Below are 20,567 nucleotides of genomic sequence, written 5' to 3' on the forward strand. Positions count from 1 at the left end.
CGTGGCAAGGGGTGTGTCCTATGCCTGCATACTTTTGCTGATAGGTGTCCCTCATTCCCATCTCAGAAAGTTGGGAGGTGTGGTTAACCCCTTCCCTGCCAATGTCATTTACACAGTAACCAGTGCATTTTTATAGCACTGATCGCTGTATAAATGACAATGGTAACACAATAGCATCAAAAGTGTCCGATATAATGTCGCAGTCACGTTTAAAAAATTGCAGATCGCCGCCATTATTAGTAAAAAAATAATAATAATAAAAATGGCATAAATCTATCCCTCTATTTTGTAGACGCAATAACTTTTGCGCAAACTAATCAATATACGCTTATTGCGATTTTTTTTTACCAAAAATATGTAGAAGAATACACTTCGGCCTAAAATGAGGAAAACATTTTTTTTTAGATATCTTTTGGGGATATTTATTATAGTAAAATATGTATGCTATTTTTTTGTTTATATCGCAAAAAATAAAAAACGCAGAGGTGATCAAATACCACCAAAAGAAATCTCTATTTGTGGGAAAAAAGGACGTCAATTTTGTTTGGGAGCCACGTCGCACAACCGCACAATTGTCAGTTAAAGTGACGCAGTGGCAAATCGCAAAAAAATGGGACGGTCATTGGGCAGCCAAATCTCCCGGGGCAGAAGTGGTTAAAGGAATATTTTTTTTGTTTTTATTTAGTGACTTTTTTCGTATTGCATTTTATTGTAAATGTGAGATGTGAAGTCTTTTTGACCCCAGGTCTCATATTTAAGAGGACCTGTCGTGCCTTTTTTTTCTATTAGGGTCCTTTCACACGGAGCGGACCGTTTTTGTGTCTGCTCCGTGTGTTCGCAAAAGCTGAGCGGGGATCCTCCGTCATCCTCGCTGAGCTGTCGGCGGATAGGGCGGTCCCCGTACACAGTGCAGAGACCGCCCTGTCTCTGCTCTGCTCTCCCCTATGGGGGATCGGATGCAGACGGACCGTCTGTCCGTCTGCATCCGATCCGTTCCGCCGGACGGAAGTAAAATAGGGTTTTCTTCCGTCCGCAAAACCGGATCCCGACGGAAGCGGATGGTCGCGGACGTTAGCGATGCTCCATCCGCTAACGGACGCGATCCCATAGGGATGTATAACAAGTCCGTAAATGGACTTGTAATAAAAGGATGAGCGGAGCGGACATGTGAAAGGGGCCTTACAAGAGATGTTTACATTCCTTGCAATAGGAATAAAAGTGACCCATTTTTTTTTTTTTAATTATTAAAAAGACAGCTTTAAAATAAAAATAAAAAGTAAAATAAATAATAAAATGTTTTTTTAAATCGCCCCATCCTGACGAGCTCGCACGGAGAAGCGAACGCATACGTGAGTAGCTCCCGCATATGAAAACGGTGTTCAAACCACACATGTGAGGTATCGCCACGATTGTTAGATCTAGAGCAATAATTCTAGCCCTAGACCTCCTCTGTAACTCAAAACTGGTATCCTGTTGAAATTTTTAAACTGCGCCTATGGGGATTTTTTTAAAGGGCAAAAGTTTGTCGCCATTCCACGAGCGTCTGCAATTTTGAAGCGTGACATGTTGGGTATCAATTTACTCGGCGTAACATTAGCTTTCACAACATAAAAAAAAAATAATTGGGCTAACTTTACTGGTGTCTTCTTTTTTAATTAAAAAAAGTGTATTTTTTCCTGCGCAGATACAGGGTGACAAAGTATTGCAACGACCACCGTTTTATTCTCTAGGGTGTTGAAAAAAAAAATATATATATATATATATATATATATATATATATATATATATAATGTTTGGGGGTTCTAAGTAATTTTCTATAAAAAAAATGATTTTAACTTGTAAACAACGGGCTAGATTCAGGTAGGGGGACGTAAATTTGTGCGGGCGTAGCGTATGTTATTTACGCTACGCCGCCTCAATTTAGAGAGGCAAGTGCAGTATTCACAGAGAACTTGCTCCATAAGTTGCGGCGGCGTAGCGTAAATCTGCCGGCGTAAGCGCCTGAATTCAAATTGTCAAGAGGTGGGCGTGTTTTATGTAAATAAAACATGACCCCACGTAAATGACGTTTCTCACGAACGGCGCATGCGTCGGCCGTGAACGTATCCCAGTGCGCATGCTCCTAATCACGTCGCAAATAGTCAATGCTTTCGACGTGAACGTAATTTACGCAAAGCCCTATTCGCGAACGACTTACGCAAACGACGTAAAATTTTCAAAATTCGGCGCGGGAACGACGTCCATACATAACATTGGTTATGCCTCATATAGCAGGAGTAACGTTACGCCGAAAAAAGCCTTACGCAAACGGCGTAAAAAAATCCGCCGGGCGCACGTACGTTTCTGAATCGGAGTATCCAGCTCATTTGCATATTCTACGCTGAAATCGACGGAATCGTCACCTAGCGGCCAGCGTAAAAATGCACCCTAAGATACGACGGCGTATGAGACTTACGCCAGTCGGATCTTAGCCTAATTTCGGCGTATCTTGCTTTCTGAATACAGAAAGAAGATACGCCGGCGCAGCTTTGAATTTACGCGGCGTATCAATAGATACGCCGACGTAAATTCTTTCTGAATCTAGCCCAACAAGTGTAAAAAAAAAAAAAGGCTCACCCCTGAAGTGGTTAAAGTTAAAAGTTACCTAATTTTCAAAGGAAACAGGTTCTGTTGGGTAAAGAAATAAAGATTCATGAGTGTTCTTTCTTGGCTGTGAAGGAAATTGAAGACGCTCTTAGTTCGGAAAAGTAATTTTAGCTTACTGTTGCCAAAGGGTTTGAAATTTAAGCGCTTGGCATTTTTATCCTCGCTTCCAAAAAAAGGATTTCTGTTAAGAGTAAACAGCCCTAATTATCTGTGTGATCTTCAGGCTGTCCTGCCCGCGGTTCTGTGCCCGGCTCCGGTATTTGTGAAAATATACAAAAGCCGAGTGGCATTTCAGAGCTTTGTTTCAATTCTCTGTGTAGAAAGTGTTGAAACACCAAAAAAAAAAAAAAGCACTGCAGTCAGAAATTACTAGCGATTTGTGACTTCGGCGGGGAGATGAAAATGTCTTTCCTTGATTAAAATAAGGAAAAAAATATAACTGAGTGTTTTGTAATTGGTGCCTTAGCAATACTTACAGGCAATCTGTCCCCAATAAGAAGCACTTAGACATTCAGTAGTTCACTAATTGAATAAGGTCTGTTAAGAAAACATTTTATTTAATGGTGTCTTGTGCCTACATAAAAGAGTACCCAATAATTGACATGCATAAAAAAGCATCAAAGATGTTCTTGATCTGCGGTTGCAAAGTGTAATGGGCCTCAACGGCAGTCCCAGATATCACCAAAGGGCCCCTCTCCAGGCCTAATGGTGACCTCCAGAGTTAGGGACAGCTGACATCCTTCTATGTAGAATGGGTTTATGAGTAGGGATGAGCAGAACATGCGAACAGGCAAAAAATGTATTCGAATACACGAACACCGTTAAAGTCTATGGGACACGAACATGAAAAATCAAAAGTGCTAATATTAAAGGTTAATATGCAAGTTATTGTCCTAAAAAGTGTTTGGGGACCCGGGTCCTGCCCCAAGGGACATGTATCAATGCAAAAAAGTTTTTTCGAGAGCAGTGATTTTAATAATGCTTAAAGTGAAACAATAAAAGTGAAATATTCCTTTAAATTTCGTACCTGGGGGGTGTCTATAGTATGCCTGTAAAGTAGCGCATGTTTCCTGTGTTTATAACTGTCTTTGCACAAAATGACATTTTAAAAGAAAAAAAAAGTAATTTAAAACTACTCGCGGCTATAATGAATTGTCGGTTCTCTGCAATAGAGCTAAAAGTAATTGGAAAAAAAAATGTGTGGGGGTCCCCCCAAATTCCATTACCAGGCCCTTCAGGTCTGGTATGGATATTAACCACTAGCCGACCGCGCACCGTCATTATACGGCGGCAGGTCGGCTCTCCTGGGCGAGAGCCCGTAGCTATACGGCGGCTCTTTGAGCCGCCACTAGGGGGCGCGTGAGCGCCGCCGCTCGCCCCCAACTCCCGTGCGTGTGCCCGGCGGGCTCGATCGCCGCCGGGTACACGCGATCGCTCGTTACAGAGCGGGGACCGGGAGCTGTGTGTGTAAACACACAGCTCTCGGTCCTGTCAGCGGGGGAAATGCTGATCTTCTGTTCATACAATGTATGAACGGAGGATCAGTGTTTCCCCTAGTGAGGCCACCCCCCCCCCACAGTAAGATAACACACAGGGACATACTTAACCCCTTCCCCGCCCCCTAGTGTTAACCCCTTCACTGCCAGTGGCATTTTTATAGTAATCCAATGCATTTTTATAGCATGGATCGCTATAAAAATGCCAATGGTCCCAAAAATGTGTCAAAAGTGTCCGAAGTGTCCGCCATAATGTCGCAGTCCCGAAAAAAAATCGCTGATCGCCGCCATTACTGGTAAAAAAATATATTAATAAAAATACCATAAAAATACCCCCTATTTTGTAAACGCTATAACTTTTGCGCAAACCAATCAATAAATGCTTATTGCGATTTTTTTTACGAAAAATATGTAGACGAATACGTATCGGCCTAAACTGAGGAAAAAAAATGTTTTTTTATATATTTTTGGGGGATATTTATTACAGCAAAAAGTAAAAAATATTATTTTTTTTCAAAATTGTCGCTCTATTTTTGTTTATAGCGCAAAAAATAAAAACCGCAGAGGTGATCAAATACCACCAAAAGAAAGCTCTATTTGTGGGAAAAAAAGGACGCCAATTTTGTTTGGGAGCCACGTCGCAGGACCGCGCAATTGTCAGTTAAAGCGGCGCAGTCCCGAATCGCAAAAAGTGCTCTGGTCTTTGGGCAGCAATTTGGTCCGGGGGTTAAGTGGTTAAGGGGAACCCTGCTCCAAATAAAAAAAATATGGCGTGGGGTTCCCCCCAAAAATCCATATCAGACCCTCATCTCAGCTATATAAGAGCTGTCAGGCTGGCGGCGCGTCATTCGCTGGAGATCATTGCTGGAGATCGAGAATGGATTACATCATTGGAATCTTTTTTTTATTTTTTAATAAAGGACTTGTCCTAAGCCGTATCCTGTCATTTTTAACACTTTGATAGTTTTTTTGTGAAATGGTAGGGGTACAATGTACCCCTTACCAATTCACATAGAGGGGGGGGGCCGGGATCTAGGGGTCCCCTTTGTAGATTCCGATAAGTCCCCCGCCCGCAGACCCCCACAACTACCAGGCAAGGGTTGTGGGGATGAGGCCCTTGTCCCCATCGACATGGGGGCATCCTCCCCATGTTGAGGGCATGTGGCCTGGTAGAGTTTATGAGGGGGGGCGCTCTCTCGTCCCCCCCTCTTTTCCTGTGGCCTGCCAGGTTGCGTGCTTGGATAAGGGTCTGGTGTGGATTTTTGGGGGGAACCCCACGCCATTTTGTTTTATTATTTTTCAATGACTTTTATCTGTATTGCCGGGACCCGACAATTCATTATAGCAGCGAGTAGTTTTAAATAACTTTTTTTTACATTTTGTGCAGAGATTGTTATAAACACGGGAAACGTGCACTACTTTACAGGCATACTATAGACACCCCCCAGGTACGAAATTTAAAGGAATTTTAAATTTTATTGTTTCACTTATTAAAACCAGTGCTCCCGAAAAAAAAAACATTTTTTAAAACGTTTTTTTTTGCATTGATACATGTCCCCTGGGGCAGGACCCAGGTCCCCAAACATTTTTTATGACAATAACTTGCATATTAACCTTTAAAATTAGCACTTTTGATTTCTCCCATAGACTTTTAAAGGGTGTTCCACAGCTTTTTGAATTTGCTGCGAACACCCCAAATTGTTTGCTGTTCAGCAAATGGGAAAACAGCCAATGTTGGAGTCGAAATCATGTTCTACCCGAACATAAAGCTCATCCCTATTTACGAGGCATGGTGGGTGTAATGCAAGGTAGATTCGTTGCGGCTAGACACTTCTTGAATGCAAAAGAGATTTATTTTCTCTTTAACAGAACTGGGGGAGAGGGGGTTAGGGTCAGGACACCCTTTAGTAGTTGCAATGTTAATTAGCAGACTCTGAGACTTCTATAGGTAGACAGCCATGCGGGGAAAGGCATGCAGCAAGACACCACATCTGCATGTGTAGGACCGCTGTCTCCTATGGCAACAATCTTGAACAGTTTCAGGAAAGGATGGTTCGGGAATTAAGGATGACATCCAAAAAAAATTGTATTTCTTAATTAAAAAGACATGTACAACGTTGTAAAATCATCCTACGGATTTCGAATGTTAGGGCTTCCAGCAGATAGGCCTCCCAGTCTCTCCTGACCTCACTTGATCCCTGCTGCAAGGGTGAAGCCTGTCCAGAGCCTATCTATCTCTTCAAACCAGGGCTGTGGAGTCGGTATATAAATGTTCCGACTCCGACTCCGACTCCTCAGTTTTATGTACTTCCGACTCCGACTCCCCGACTCCGACTCCTCTGTATTAATATGCGAATGTATTTTATACATTCCTTGAGGGAAAGAAACGCAACCTACCACAGGACTACTGGCTGGGAAGCCAACAGTCTACTGTATTGCACAGTTTAAGCAAAAGACAAACACAATGAAAACAATCAAGTGGCTGGATAGTAGCAGCAGGCATAAACATCAGGAACAGGATCTTTACCAGTTCAAAAATACAAACCACATTATTTGGTTGTTTTAGAACAAAAACAAAGCTTATCAATAATGAACCAAAAACAAAATCTGTAAAACCTAGAAATGGTTTATATTAATCTTGGAATGTAGTTATAGGCTTAGCAAATGCAAATCAATTCAATGTAGAGTTCTAAGGAAGAGAATTGCCTCTGCCAGATCCTCTTTCATAGAGGCTCTTAAGTCAGACTTTATTCTTTTTAGGGCTGAAAATAATCTTTCGACACTGACTTGGGTGGGTGGCATTGCAGTAACTATTCTGGCCACATCACTAACGATCTCTGGATAAACAAGGATGGCTTCTTCAACAGTAAGTTTTGATGAGCGATCATACTTTTCAACTTATTTTAGTGCTTTATAAGGCTCCATTCACACCTAGGCGTTTTAACGCCTGAAGCGCGACGCTACAATACGCCGGAGGGTCGAAATTACATTAGTCTCTATGGAGACTGTTCACATCTCAACGCCGAAACGACGATCGCCTGAAGCTCAAACAAGTCCCGGCCCCTTTTTTGTCGCGCGTATCGGGCGGTTTGGGCGTATTTGAGCGTTTCCATTTCCCATAGAAAGTAATGGAAACGCTCGATTCAAGCGACTTGCGCGACAACGGGCGTTTGCTACGGGCGTTTCGTCGCTTTAATCAATAGAACTTGTCGTCCAGGCAGAAGATTAAAACAATCTACCAACATAGCAACAAGTGATGAAAAGATGATCATTTTTCCTATTGGCTAAAATAAAAAACGTTGAAGTACAAAAACGTCGGACAACGCTGTATGCAAACGCGCAAATAAGCATGAATACGCGCGACAAAACGCCGGAAAAAAACGACCGACGCTCAGGTGTGAATGCAGCCTAAAACTCCTGTTGGAATTTTTTTTTTTGGACACCTACTGGTTCTCTAACATGCGTTCCCTGTAAAAGCAGAACACAACACTATGGAAAGTATAAGTATTGCAGCTCCTAATTGTGCGTTGCGTGCCATATAGTGAAGCACATGAAAAGCATGCTTCTTCACGGTCACTTAACGTGTTCGTTTTGCGGTTACGTGAGGCACTGCATGCATTGGTCTTTATTCTTACAGTAGAGAAGTCATTAATTATAACTTTTTGTGAATTGGGACATTTAAACTTGCTTTTTTTTTTTTTTATTCCAATCTAAATTTAGTAGGAGTCGGAGTCGGTGCATTGTTTGCCGACTCCGACTCCAGGTACCCAAAATTTCCCTTGACTCCGACTCCTCGACTCCGACTCCACAGCCCTGCTACAAACACAGGATCGTGTCTGTAACTAAAAGCATGTCTGTCCCCACCAGGGGTCATCTTCCTGACTACATTTCCCACTAGTAAAGAGCGACTCTGTTACACGTATTTTGCTATAAATATCACATCTGGTCCAAGTCCGAAATGGTTGCCAAAATCTCACTCGAGCTCTATGTCAAAATTTACAGGCTCTCCCAGGATGGCTCCTGGAGCCCATGGCAGGGGACACATTGGTCCTATGCTGGACTCTCTCTAGTGCCAATAGCAAATGGTGGTCAAATGGCCACTGTGTTACTACTAAAAAGAAGGATCACTTCTTAGTTGCTGTTAACACTTTTAGAGGGGCAGCGATTAGCAACTGCTGCCACTGCCCACAGGGCCGGTACTACCACTAGGCGAACTAGGCAGCCACCTAGGGTGCCCGGCCACTGGTGGTCCTACTCTCTGCAGCATGCAACTAAGTCTCAGCATCAGCAGGCAGCCTCCGCTCCGTTTGCTCATAGTGTCAGGGGTGCAGTGGTGGTGGAGAACTGTAGCTGTGTCCCGACTCCCAAATGAATGGAAGCAAGCAAACATTCATTAATAGGTTGCATTGATGGGCGCTGATAGCTGCATTTGATGGGTGCTTCATTAAAAAGGTGGGGTATACATGGGCAGGGCAGAGGGGGTGAAGCCAAGGGGGGTGGCAAAATTAGGTTTCGTCTTGGGTGCCAAAAATCCTTGCACCAGCCCTGACTTCCCACCAAGCCTACTTACCCACATACAAAACAAACTCAGGCTTTACAGTAAAAATGGATCAAATTTGGCTCCTTGCAATCAATAAATTTAAAGTGAGTGAGTGAGAAACTTATATAGCGCAACACATGCAAACTGAATCGCCTCTGGGCGCTTAGTATCCATTTTCTGAGTGAAACGTTTGCCCTCAGAAGAGATAGGTTTTGATTTTTCCTCTGAAGGTCAAGTGGTTCACCTCCAATCGGTTGTTGGCTGGTAGAGCGTTCCATAGTCTGGGTCCTTGGACTGCAAGGGTTTCACCTATAGCAGCCAAATTTAAAGTGCAGCTAAAGGCAAAACTTATTTTTTTTAAGTTTTGGATAGAGGGGAGAGGGATTAGAACACTTTTTTTATTGCTGTCTTTGTCCCTGTTAGGGAAATTGACTCTCTCTATTTGTCCTGTTTAACACTGTCAATGAAAACTCCCAAATGTTGACATTAGAACACTAATAGAGGGGAAATTTCCCAATGGGGACACTCACTTCCTGTTATGGGACAGGAAGTGAAGGGAAATCTCTCCAATGGTACACTGATGGGTATTTCTTCAAAATAACATGTACTAAATGTGTTAAATAAACCTTGATGTACACTTACATATTCATTGTTTTGTTTCAGGTCAGATATCTGTGGAAGGATTTATTCGGTATCTAAATGGAGAAGAAAATGGAGTAGTACCGCCTGAGAAACTGGATTTAAATGAAGATATGTCTCAGCCCCTTTCCCATTATTTTATTAATTCCTCACATAATACCTACCTCACAGGTGAGGGAATGTTGTCTTTTTTCTACAGAATCTAAGTCATCTCTTTATTAATTATTGGTAAAATCTAACCTGTTCAATAAATAATCTACTCTATAAACATACACATTTTCATTGGGAAAGTTGGCATGATGTTCCCTGTGGAGAAGTCTCTGAACAAACAGTTGTAAATATAAGCTTTACCCGTTTGCGTCCTGTTCTACGAAAACAGGGAGGCTTCTACAGGGTTTCACCTATAGCAGCCACATTTTCTTTAAGGCCTATTTGTACTTGGATGTCCCAGGACATGAGACCCAGTGCTATATTCACAGGACAGGGACACTCCAAGAAACCAGAGGCACTATTCCTCCCACTGACACCAACAAGGGGGCACTATTTCTTCCACTGATACCAATGGAGGGATACTATTCCTCCAACTAATAGGGGCACTACTCCTTCTCTTACTGACCACTAGTCTTGAGTAGTGTTGAGCGGAATACGCCATATTCGATTTCGCGATATATCACGAATATATAGCCGAATATTCGAGAAATATTCGCTAAAATCGAATATTCGTGATATTTTATCCAAATGAAATTTTTGCGAAATTTCGCTATTGCGAATGCGAAAATAATTGCGAAATTTCGACAAGTGCGGTAGGAGAACTCTGATTGGCTCATGCTGAAATCGAATATTCGTGATATATTATCGAAATTTCGCAAATGCGAAATTGATTGCGGAATTTCGACAACTGTGGTAGGAGAACTCTGATTGGCTCCGATGCAAAAGAAGGGCGGAGAAAGTATTCGCTAATATTCTGAAATCGAATATTCGTGACATTTTATCCAAAAAACAATATTGCGAAATTTCGCTAATGCGGATGCGAAAATGATAGCGAAATTTTAACAACTGTGGTAGGAGAACTCTGATGCAAAAGAAGGGCGGAGAAAATAATCGCGCAATATTCCTATTGCCGAATATTCGCATTGCGAATATTCGGCAATATAAAATGATCGCTTCAGCTACTCGGCCCAGTGTCTCTAATCATACCAGCAATGCTTTTAGACGTCGATGGAGATCACTAGGATGTGATTTGTTTTAAAAATAAAATTGAAAAAATTTGAATATTCGGAATAGCGAATATTGGCCGCGAAATTCGATATATTCGCGAATACTCGAATGTGCCATATTCGAGCCGAATATTCGCAATACGAATATTCGTGAGCAACACTAGTCTTGAGGCCATATTTATTCTCACTGGTGCTGGGAACTAGACATTTCATTTTCTGCCCCCGCTGGCAACAATCTGGCCCTTCTAATGGCTCGAGGACAATAAACTGGTCCTTTGTTTGAAAAGTTTTGAGACCCCTGTCCTAGGACATGAGACCCGGTGCTATATTCGCAGGACCAGGACACTTCAAGAAACCCAAGAGTTATAGAATGTTCACATACTGTGTAAGATGTCCTCACAAGTTTGCATTGGGCAAGTTGGCATGATGGGTCCTGGTTAGGGATGAGCTTCGTGTTCGAGTCGAACCCATGTTCGTCTCGAACATCGTATGTTCGATCGTTCGTCGAATAACGAACGTTATGGGCCGTTCTTGCCAAATTAGAGTGGCGTGTCACGGCCCATAATTCACTGCGGCATCGCAGTGCATTGTTGGCTGATTGGCCAAGCATGCACTATGACCCTCATGCTTGGCCAATCACAGCTTGCAAAAAACGGAGAGCCATAATTGGCCAAAGCCAGGGTGGCTTTGGCCAATTATGGCGCAGGGGGTTTAATACACGCCCCACACTATAAAAGGCCGCCTGCAGGTCAGCCTTGTGTAGTGTGTTGCGGAGGTTAAGAGAGAGAAGACAGAGAGAGAGAGAGAGAGTGTAACTTTTTGTAGGTAGATAGAGCAGGCAGGCTAGTCAGTTAAAGTTACAGTGTGTTGCGGATATATATGCATCCCAGGTGTTGTATATACAGGGAGTGCAGAATTATTAGGCAAGTTGTATTTTTGAGGATTAATTTTATTATTGAACAACAACCATGTTCTCAATGAACCCAAAAAACTCATTAATATCAAAGCTGAATATTTTTGGAAGTAGTTTTTAGTTTGTTTTTAGTTTTAGCTATTTTAGGGGGATATTTGTGTGTGCAGGTGACTATTACTGTGCATAATTATTAGGCAACTTAACAAAAAAATAAATATATACCCATTTCAATTATTTATTTTTACCAGTGAAACCAATATAACATCTCAACATTCACAAATATACATTTCTGACATTCAAAAACAAAATAAAAACAAATCAGTGACCAATATAGCCACCTTTCTTTGCAAGGACACTCAAAAGCCTGCCATCCATGGATTCTGTCAGTGTTTTGATCTGTTCACCATCAACATTGCGTGCAGCAGCAACCACAGCCTCCCAGACACTGTTCAGAGAGGTGTACTGTTTTCCCTCCTTGTAAATCTCACATTTGATGATGGACCACAGGTTCTCAATGGGGTTCAGATCAGGTGAACAAGGAGGCCATGTCATTAGTTTTTCTTCTTTTATACCCTTTCTTGCCAGCCACGCTGTGGAGTACTTGGACGCGTGTGATGGAGCATTGTCCTGCATGAAAATCATGTTTTTCTTGAAGGATGCAGACTTCTTCCTGTACCACTGCTTGAAGAAGGTGTCTTCCAGAAACTGGCAGTAGGACTGGGAGTTGAGCTTGACTCCATCCTCAACCCGAAAAGGCCCCACAAGCTCATCTTTGATGATACCAGCCCAAACCAGTACTCCACCACCACCTTGCTGGCGTCTGAGTCGGACTGGAGCTCTCTGCCCTTTACCAATCCAGCCACGGGCCCATCCATCTGGCCCATCAAGACTCACTCTCATTTCATCAGTCCATAAAACCTTAGAAAAATCAGTCTTGAGATATTTCTTGGCCCAGTCTTGACGTTTCAGCTTGTGTGTCTTGTTCAGTGGTGGTCGTCTTTCAGCCTTTCTTACCTTGGCCATGTCTCTGAGTATTGCACACCTTGTGCTTTTGGGCACTCCAGTGATGTTGCAGCTCTGAAATATGGCCAAACTGGTGGCAAGTGGCATCTTGGCAGCTGCACGCTTGACTTTTCTCAGTTCATGGGCAGTTATTTTGTGCCTTGGTTTTTCCACACGCTTCTTGCGACCCTGTTGACTATTTTGAATGAAACGCTTGATTGTTCGATGATCACGCTTCAGAAGCTTTGCAATTTTAAGAGTGCTGCATCCCTCTGCAAGATATCTCACTATTTTTGACTTTTCTGAGCCTGTCAAGTCCTTCTTTTGACCCATTTTGCCAAAGGAAAGGAAGTTGACTAATAATTATGCACACCTGATATAGGGTGTTGATGTCATTAGACCACACCCCTTCTCATTACAGAGATGCACATCACCTAATATGCTTAATTGGTAGTAGGCTTTCGAGCCTATACAGCTTGGAGTAAGACAACATGCATAAAGAGGATGATGTGGTCAAAATACTCATTTGCCTAATAATTCTGCACTCCCTGTATATTTATACACTGTATAGTATAGCTAGATCTGCTCTTCCTAATTTACTGGCAGGCAGGTGATTGTGCTAGCTGCAATATTCTCATGTGGTGTACTGCCTGTGTCCTCTGCAGTTTGCACCTAAAGCTATGTGGTGTGTACTGCCTGTGTCCACAGCAGATTGCACCTAAAGCTACGTGGTGTGTACTACCTGTGTCCTCTGCAGTGTGCACCTAAAGCTACGTGGTGTGTACTGCCCGTGTCCTCTGCAGTTTGCACCTAAAGCTACGCGGTGTGTGTACTGCCTGTGTCCTCTGCAGTGTGCACCTAAAGCTACGTGGTGTGTACTGCTCGAGTCCTCTGCAGTTTGCACCTAAAGCTACATGGTGTGTACTGCCTGTGTCCTCTGCAGTGTGCACCTAAAGCTACGTGGTGTGTGTACTGCCTGTGTCCTCTGCAGTGTGCACCTAAAGCTACGTGGTGTTTACTGTCCGTGTCCTCTGCAGTTTGCACCTAAAGCTATGTGGTGTGTACTGCCTGTGTCCTCTGAAGTTTGCACCTAAAGCTACATGGTGTGTACTGCCTGTGTCCTCTGCAGTTTGCACCTAAAGCTCTGTGGTGTGTACTGCCTGTGTCCTCTGCAATTTGCACCTAAAGCTACGTGGTGTGTGTACTGCCTGTGTCCTCTGCAGTGTGCACCTAAAGCTACGTGATGTGTACTGCCCGTGTCCTCTGCAGTTTGCACCTAAAGCTACGTGGTGTGTACTGCCTGTGTCCTCTGCAGTTTGCACCTAAAGCTATGTGGTGTGTACTGCCTGTGTCCTCTGCAGTTTGCACCTAAATCTACGTGGTGTGTACTGCCTGTGTCCCCTGCAGTTTGCACCTAAAGCTACATGGTGTGTGTACTGCCTGTGTCCTCTGCAGTGTGCACCTAAAGCTACATGGTCCTCTGCAGTGTGCAGGCCATTAGAATTGTCTGAAAGGACAACAAGGAGAGGCAGAGAGTCACGAGCTGATAAAAGGGGGCAAGCAGGCTCTGCGTCTAGAGGCAACAGTGCTGGTCGTGGACAAGGTGCATCATCATCAGCATGTGGCCGTGGGACACGCTCGTCCTTTTTTTCCGCAACATGCCAAAGACTTGGTAGAGTGGATGACCAAGCCATCCTCATCCTCCTCATCCTCTCTCACCCAGCCTCAGGCTACTTTGTCTGGCAAAGCAGTTGCCAAGGCGGCCTCTTTCCTCTGCTCAATGACATCAGTCACTCCTTCCCTAGCCCCACTATGTCCTCCTGAGGAGTCCCCCAAACTGTTTGACCACAGTGTTGGGTACATGCTGCATGAGGATGTGCAGCGTTTTGAAGGCCCCGATGATAGTACACAGCTAGAGGAAGGCAGTAACGTGAGCCCAGAGAGAGGGGGTGCCCAAGAAGGACAGAAATCTGGCAGTCATGTTCCCCCAGCTGCAGCATGCTGCCAGGTTTTCTACAGTGATGAGGAGGGAGGGGATGATGAGGTCACTGACTCTACTTGGGTGCCTGATAGGAGGGAGGAGGAGGCACAGGCACATCTCCAACGAGGCAGGATGCCCTCCAGGGGCCAGCTTAAGGGCAGCACACCGACTGCATCACAACGCAGAGCTACTGTACGTATGTGCAGGGCGCTGCTGTGTCTCAGCGTTATTCCAAAAGTTCTTTGGTGTGGGCCTTTTATGAGATGAGTGCATCAGATTGAACCTCTGCTATTTGAAACATATGTCTCAAGCGTATCTCGCGTGGCCAAAACATCACCCGCTTGGGCACCACCTGCTTGACCAGACATATGTCAACCTGCCATGCAGTTCGTTGGCAAGCGTACCTCAAAGATCCACACCAAAGAACAAAGCGGACCTCCCCTTGCTCCTCATCAGCTGGGATCTCCAACCCCACTATACCCTCAGTCCTCTCTGAAGCCTGCACTGATAGGACTGAAGGTGTAGGATTAGGTGTGTCACAGCCAAGTACTTACGGGCAATCTACTATTGGTACACCAATGGCAGATTGTACCAGGCAAATTTCCCTGCCCCAGCTGCTGCAGCACTGAAAGAAGTTCTCTGCCAGCCATCCACATGCCCAGCGGTTGAATGCTAGCTTAGCTAAATTGCTAGCACTTCAACTGCTGCTTTTTCAGTTAGTAGATCCTGCCCCTTCCGTGAGTTTGTGGAATGTGCAGGACCTCAGTGGCAAGTTCTCAAACACCACTTTTTCTCACGGAAGGCGATTCCGGCTCTCTACCGGCATGTGGAATGCAATGTCCATGCCTCGCTGGAAAGGACGGTCAGTGGTAAGGTGCATATTACCGCTGACTCATGGTCCAGCAGGCATTGACAGGGATGTTACCTATCTTTCATGGCGCATTGGGTGACTCTGCTGGCAGCTGGGAAGGACGCAAGACAGGATACAGTAGTGTTGGAGGTTGTTCCGCCACCACGCCTCCAAAATGCTACTACTGGTTGTGACACACATCTCTCTTCCACCCCCTCCTCTTCTTCTTCCTCTGTGGCCTTTTCCTGTGCTGATGTGTCCTCGGAACCAGCGGTGCTCTGTAGGCGTTCAAGGGGCTAAGCAGGAATGCAGGCAAAGAGATGCCATGCAGTGTTTGAGCTGGTGTGCTTGGGGGACAGGAGCCACACTGAGCCAGAGGTTCTGTCAGCTCTGCAGGGGCAGGCTCAGAGGTAGTTGACACCACGCCAGCTTAAGCCAGGAATGGTGGTTTGCGACAATGGCACCAACCTCCTCTCTGCCCTGCGACAGGGACAACTGACCCATGTGCCCTGTTTTGCTCATGTCCTTAACTTGGTGGTGCAGCGGTTCCTGGGCAGGTACCAGGGCTTACAGGTAGTCCTGAAGAAGGCCAGGAAAGTCTGTGTGCATTTCCGACGGTCATATAATGCCATGCTGCAGCGGCTGTACACGCAGCAGAGGGCCATCAATGAGTATCTGTGCCAATATGGCAGCAGGATAGGGTCAGGGGAGCTTGTTTTTTCCCCCCACGCCAGTGGGCCATGATCAGGGATGCATGCACTGTCCTGTCACCATTTGAGGAGGCCACGAGGATGGTGAGCATTGACAGTGCATGCATCAGTGAGACTGTCCCTCTTATTCACCTGTTGGAGCACACGCTGCATGGAATAATGGACAGGGCTCTTGAGACAGAACAGAGGGAGGAAGAGGAGGACTTCCTTACCTCTCAAGGCCTCCTTTATCCAGACAGTGTTCCTGCTTGCCCGCCTATCACACAGGAAGAGGATGAGGAGGAGGAGGATGATTGTGTCAGCATGGAGGTGGAGCCTAGCACTCAGCATCAGCAGCAGTATTCAAGGGATCAATTCCAGTCCCAAGGAACCCATGGACTTGTATGTGGCTGGGATGAGGTGGCTGCGGATCATGTCATCCTCAGTGACCCAGAGGACTCCGCACCGAATGCCTCAGCAAACCTACGTTGTTTGGCCTCCCTGATCCTGCAAAGCCTGCGGAAGGATCCTCGTATTCGTGCTATCAAGGAGAGGGATCATTACTGGCTGGCAACTCTCCTTGATCCACGTTACAATGGTAAGGTTGCGGACCTTATCTTGCCGGCACAGAGGGAGCAGAAGATGAAACATCTTCAGGAGGCTTTGCAGAAAGGTCTGTGCAACGCGTTCCCAGATACTGGGAGGTTACAAAATCCTGGTCCTGGACAACATGTTGCTGAGGCTTCGGTCAGTCACAGAAGGAGCGGTGGAGAAGGTGGCCGTCTGAACCATGCGTTCAGACAATTTTTAGGAAGCGGTTGTTGAATCTCTGTGAGCGCGCCCGTGGGTCCCGCGGACTCAATCGCCGCGGACATACCTGCGATTGTCTCACGGAGAGATAGAATGGGGAGATGTTAGTGTAAACACAACATCTCCCTGTTCTGCCTAGTGACACTGTCACTGATTGTGTTCCCTGTCATCGGGAACACGATCAGTGACGTGTCACAGCAAGCCACACCCCCCTACAGTAAGAATCACTCCTTAGGGAACACTTTACCCCTACAGAGCCACCTAGTGGTTAACCCCTTCCCTGCCAGTGTAATTTTCACAGTAACCAGTGCATTTGTATAGCACTGATTGCTGTAAAAATGACAATGGTCCCAAAAATGTGTCAAACGTGTCCGATGTGTCCGCCATTATGTCGCAGTCACAATAAAAATCGCAGATCGCCGCCATTACTAGTAAAAAAAAAATATTAATAAAAATGCTATAAAACTATCCCCTATTTTGTAGACGCTATAACTTTTGCGCAAACCAATGAATTTGCGTTTGCTTATTGCGTTTTTTTTTTTTGTCACCAAAAATATGTAGAAGAATACGTATCGGCCTAAACTGAGGACAAAATATGGGCCAGATTCACCAAAGAGATACGACGGCGTTTCTCCTGATACGCCGTCGTATCTCTGTTTCTATCTATGCGACTGATTCATAGAATCAGTTACGCATAGATAGCCAGAAGATCCGACAGGTGTAATTGTTTTACACTGTCGGATCTTAGGATGCAATACCGCGGCCGCTGCTGGGTGGAGTTTGCGTCGCAAACCAGCGTCGGGTATGCAAATTAGCAGTTACGGCGGATCCCCGATGGATTTTCGCATTCGCTACGTCGTCTGTAGTCAAGTTTCCCGTCGCAATTTTAGTCGTTATTTTACCTGCCCTAACTTTAGTCAGCAATCGTATTGCTGTCTAAAGTATGGCCGTCGTTCCCGCGTCGAAATTTAAAATTTAACGTCGTTTGCGTAACACGTCCGGGAATACGGAAGTACGCTACGCGCGTCGCCGTTCGAAAAATGACGTCACGGCGCGCAAAGCACGGCGGGAGTTAGGAAACGGAGCATGCGTAGTAGGTCTGGCGCGGGAGCGCGCCTAATTTAAATGGCACGCGCCCATTTGAATTGACCCGCCTTGCGCCGGAGGCCGCCGGCGTAGTTTTCATCGTAAGTGCTTTGTGAATCAGGCACTTGCGATGAAAACTTGCGGCGGTGTAACGTATCTACGATACGTTACGCCGCCGCAGTTCTATGTGAATCTGGCCCTATATTTTTTAGATCTTTTTTGGGGATATTTATTATCGCAAAAAGTAAAAAATATGGAATTTCTTTCAAAATTATCGCTCTATTTTTGTTTATAGCGCAAAAACTAAAAACCTCAGAGTTGATCAAATACCACCAAAAGAAATCTCTATTTGTGGGGAAAAAAGGACGTCAATTTTGTTTGGGAGCCACGTCAGTTAAATCGGCGATGTGCCGAATCGCAAAAAGTGGCCCGGTCCTTTAGCTGCATATTGGTCCGGGGCTTAAGTGGGTAAAAATAAAAAACACATACCATTACCATGCATCCTTTGAGTAACAGACCAGCAGTTGAAGTCGTGACGACGTTCATTAAAATGTATGCTTCTTTATTAGACTCCAATCTTTCTGATTTGGCTCTTTAGAGTAATTACCATATGGATCACTTCACAGAACATGCTTCATTTTCCTAAGCAAGCAAGCTAACAGAACCCGACAGTGTATGGAGTAATCTGCTCTTCTTCTCGTTGACATTGTAAAATGCCGTTTCTGGTCTGTCTGGAGCGCAGAATGTTGGGCAGGGCGCTCCCAAGTTATTCATGAAACGTGCTTTACATGCAGCCGGCAAATCAGAGACAGCTGGGATGTAATTGCATGAAATGAATAGGTGTGAAACATGCATTTTAATATTGTCAGAAATATCTTCTTTTTTTTTTTTTTTCGTTCTTCCACATAGTTCTCTGAGATGAAATTATAGCTGGAAATTTCTGCGCGGGTCACGGCAAACCTTTATTAAAAATGTGCGCAGACCCATTCAGCTTCTGTAATCCGGTTTGAAGACGTAGAACAGAAGCCGTGTTGGTGAATTTATTTTTGTGACGGACACAGATAGAATTTTTCTTTTTCATTATTTTTCTTATATGTTTATTTACAGCTTATATTTCCTCTATGGCATTAAAATAAAGTACACTTCATATAAAAGATTACTAGAGATGAGCAGACTTAAAAAAATAAAAAATTGCAATCTAATTTTATGTCCTACATCTTCTTAAAAGATCATCCCTGTTCACACTGATCATAGATTAGCAGGGATCTACATTTTTTACAGATTTCCTTTTATATTCTTGTTTATATACCAAGGCCACCAGTTTCGTAGATTTAATAGAATGAGGTAATACCGTATTTATCGCGGTATAACGCGCTCCCGCGTATACCGCGCACCCCTAAAGTGGCCCCCAATCCTGTGGAAAAAAAGTTTTTTTGGTACTTACAGTTTTGGTGTCTTGCGCGGCGTCCATCGGCAGCCTCGTCGGGTCCGGCGTCCTTCTGCGGCTTTGGGTGTCCTCTTCGGCGGGTCCGGCGTCCTTCTGCGGCTTCGGGTGTCCTTCTGCGGCTTCGGGTGTCCTTCTGCGGCGGGTCCGGTGTCCTCTTCGGCGGGTCCGGCGTCCTCGCGTCCTCCCCGCTCGTTTCCCGCGCCGAGTTTGAATACTGCGCCGACATATACAGAGAGCAGTACACTCGTGTATTGTCGGCAATCCTCGGCTACCCGCGTTGACGTGCTGTACGTCCAGGACGTGAGCGCGGAAGGAGCCGAGACTGGCCGACTATACCCGAGTGTACTGCGCTCGGTATATGTCGGCGCAGTATTCAAAACTCGGCGCGGGAAAGCGGGTATCGGCGTATACCGCGCACCCACGATTTTGCCCTGATTTTCAGGGCAAAAAAATGCGCGGTATACGCCGATAAATACGGTACTTAAAAAAACAACAACTTTCAAATGTGTTTTGAAGGTTTTTGTTGTTGTTTAGCTGTTTCGTCGTGTCCGATTCTTCGTGGCCCAATGGACCATAGCGCGCCAGGCTGTCCTTCACTGCCTCCTGGAGCTTGCTTAAAGGGGTTGTAAAGCTAAAAAAAAAAAATCCCTAAATACCTTCCTTTACCTTAGTGCAGTCCTCCTTCACTTACCTCATCCATCCCTTTTGCTTTTAAATGTCCTTATTTCTTCTGAGAAATCCTCACTTCCTGTTCTTCTGTCTGTAACTCCACACAGTAATGCGAGGCTTTCTCCCTGGTGTGGAGAAAGGCTCTTGGAGGGGGCGAGCAGGAGTGTCAGGACATTCTCTACTTTGCAGATGGAGAAAGGAGCTGTGTGTTAGTGGGCGTCCTAACACTCCTGCTCGCCCCCTCTCCCCTCAAGAGGCTTTCTCCACACCAGGGAGAAAGCCTCGCATTACTGTGTGGAGTTACAGACAGAAGAACAGGAAGTGAGGATTTCTCAGAAGAAATAAGGACATTTAAAAGCAAAATGGAAGGATGAGGTAAGTGAAGGAGGACTGCACTAAGGTATAGGAAGCTATTTAGGAAAAAAAATGTTTACCTTTACAACCCCCTTTAAAGGGGTTGCATGGGTTCAGTTAAAAAAAAACAAAAAAAACAAACATGTCATACTTGCCTCCACTGTGCAGTTCGTTTTGCACAGAGTGGCCCCGATCGTTCTCTTCTGGGGTCTCACGGCGGCTCTCGCA

At 44.9% G+C, this 20,567-nt stretch overlaps 1 protein-coding gene across 1 annotated transcript in view; it reads left to right on the forward strand.

Moving 5' to 3' along the window:
• Positions 1–20,567, forward strand: part of PLCB1 (phospholipase C beta 1) — an 825,411-nt gene that overhangs the window by 556,340 nt on the left and 248,504 nt on the right. Inside the window, exon 10 of the mRNA XM_040351701.1 lies at positions 9,346–9,492. Coding sequence (XP_040207635.1) covers positions 9,346–9,492 — 147 coding nt within the window. The remainder of the gene's footprint in view (positions 1–9,345; positions 9,493–20,567) is intronic.

The sequence above is a fragment of the Rana temporaria genome, chromosome 4 (genome assembly GCF_905171775.1).
Source record: "Rana temporaria chromosome 4, aRanTem1.1, whole genome shotgun sequence".
NCBI classification, from domain to species: Eukaryota; Metazoa; Chordata; class Amphibia; order Anura; family Ranidae; genus Rana; species Rana temporaria.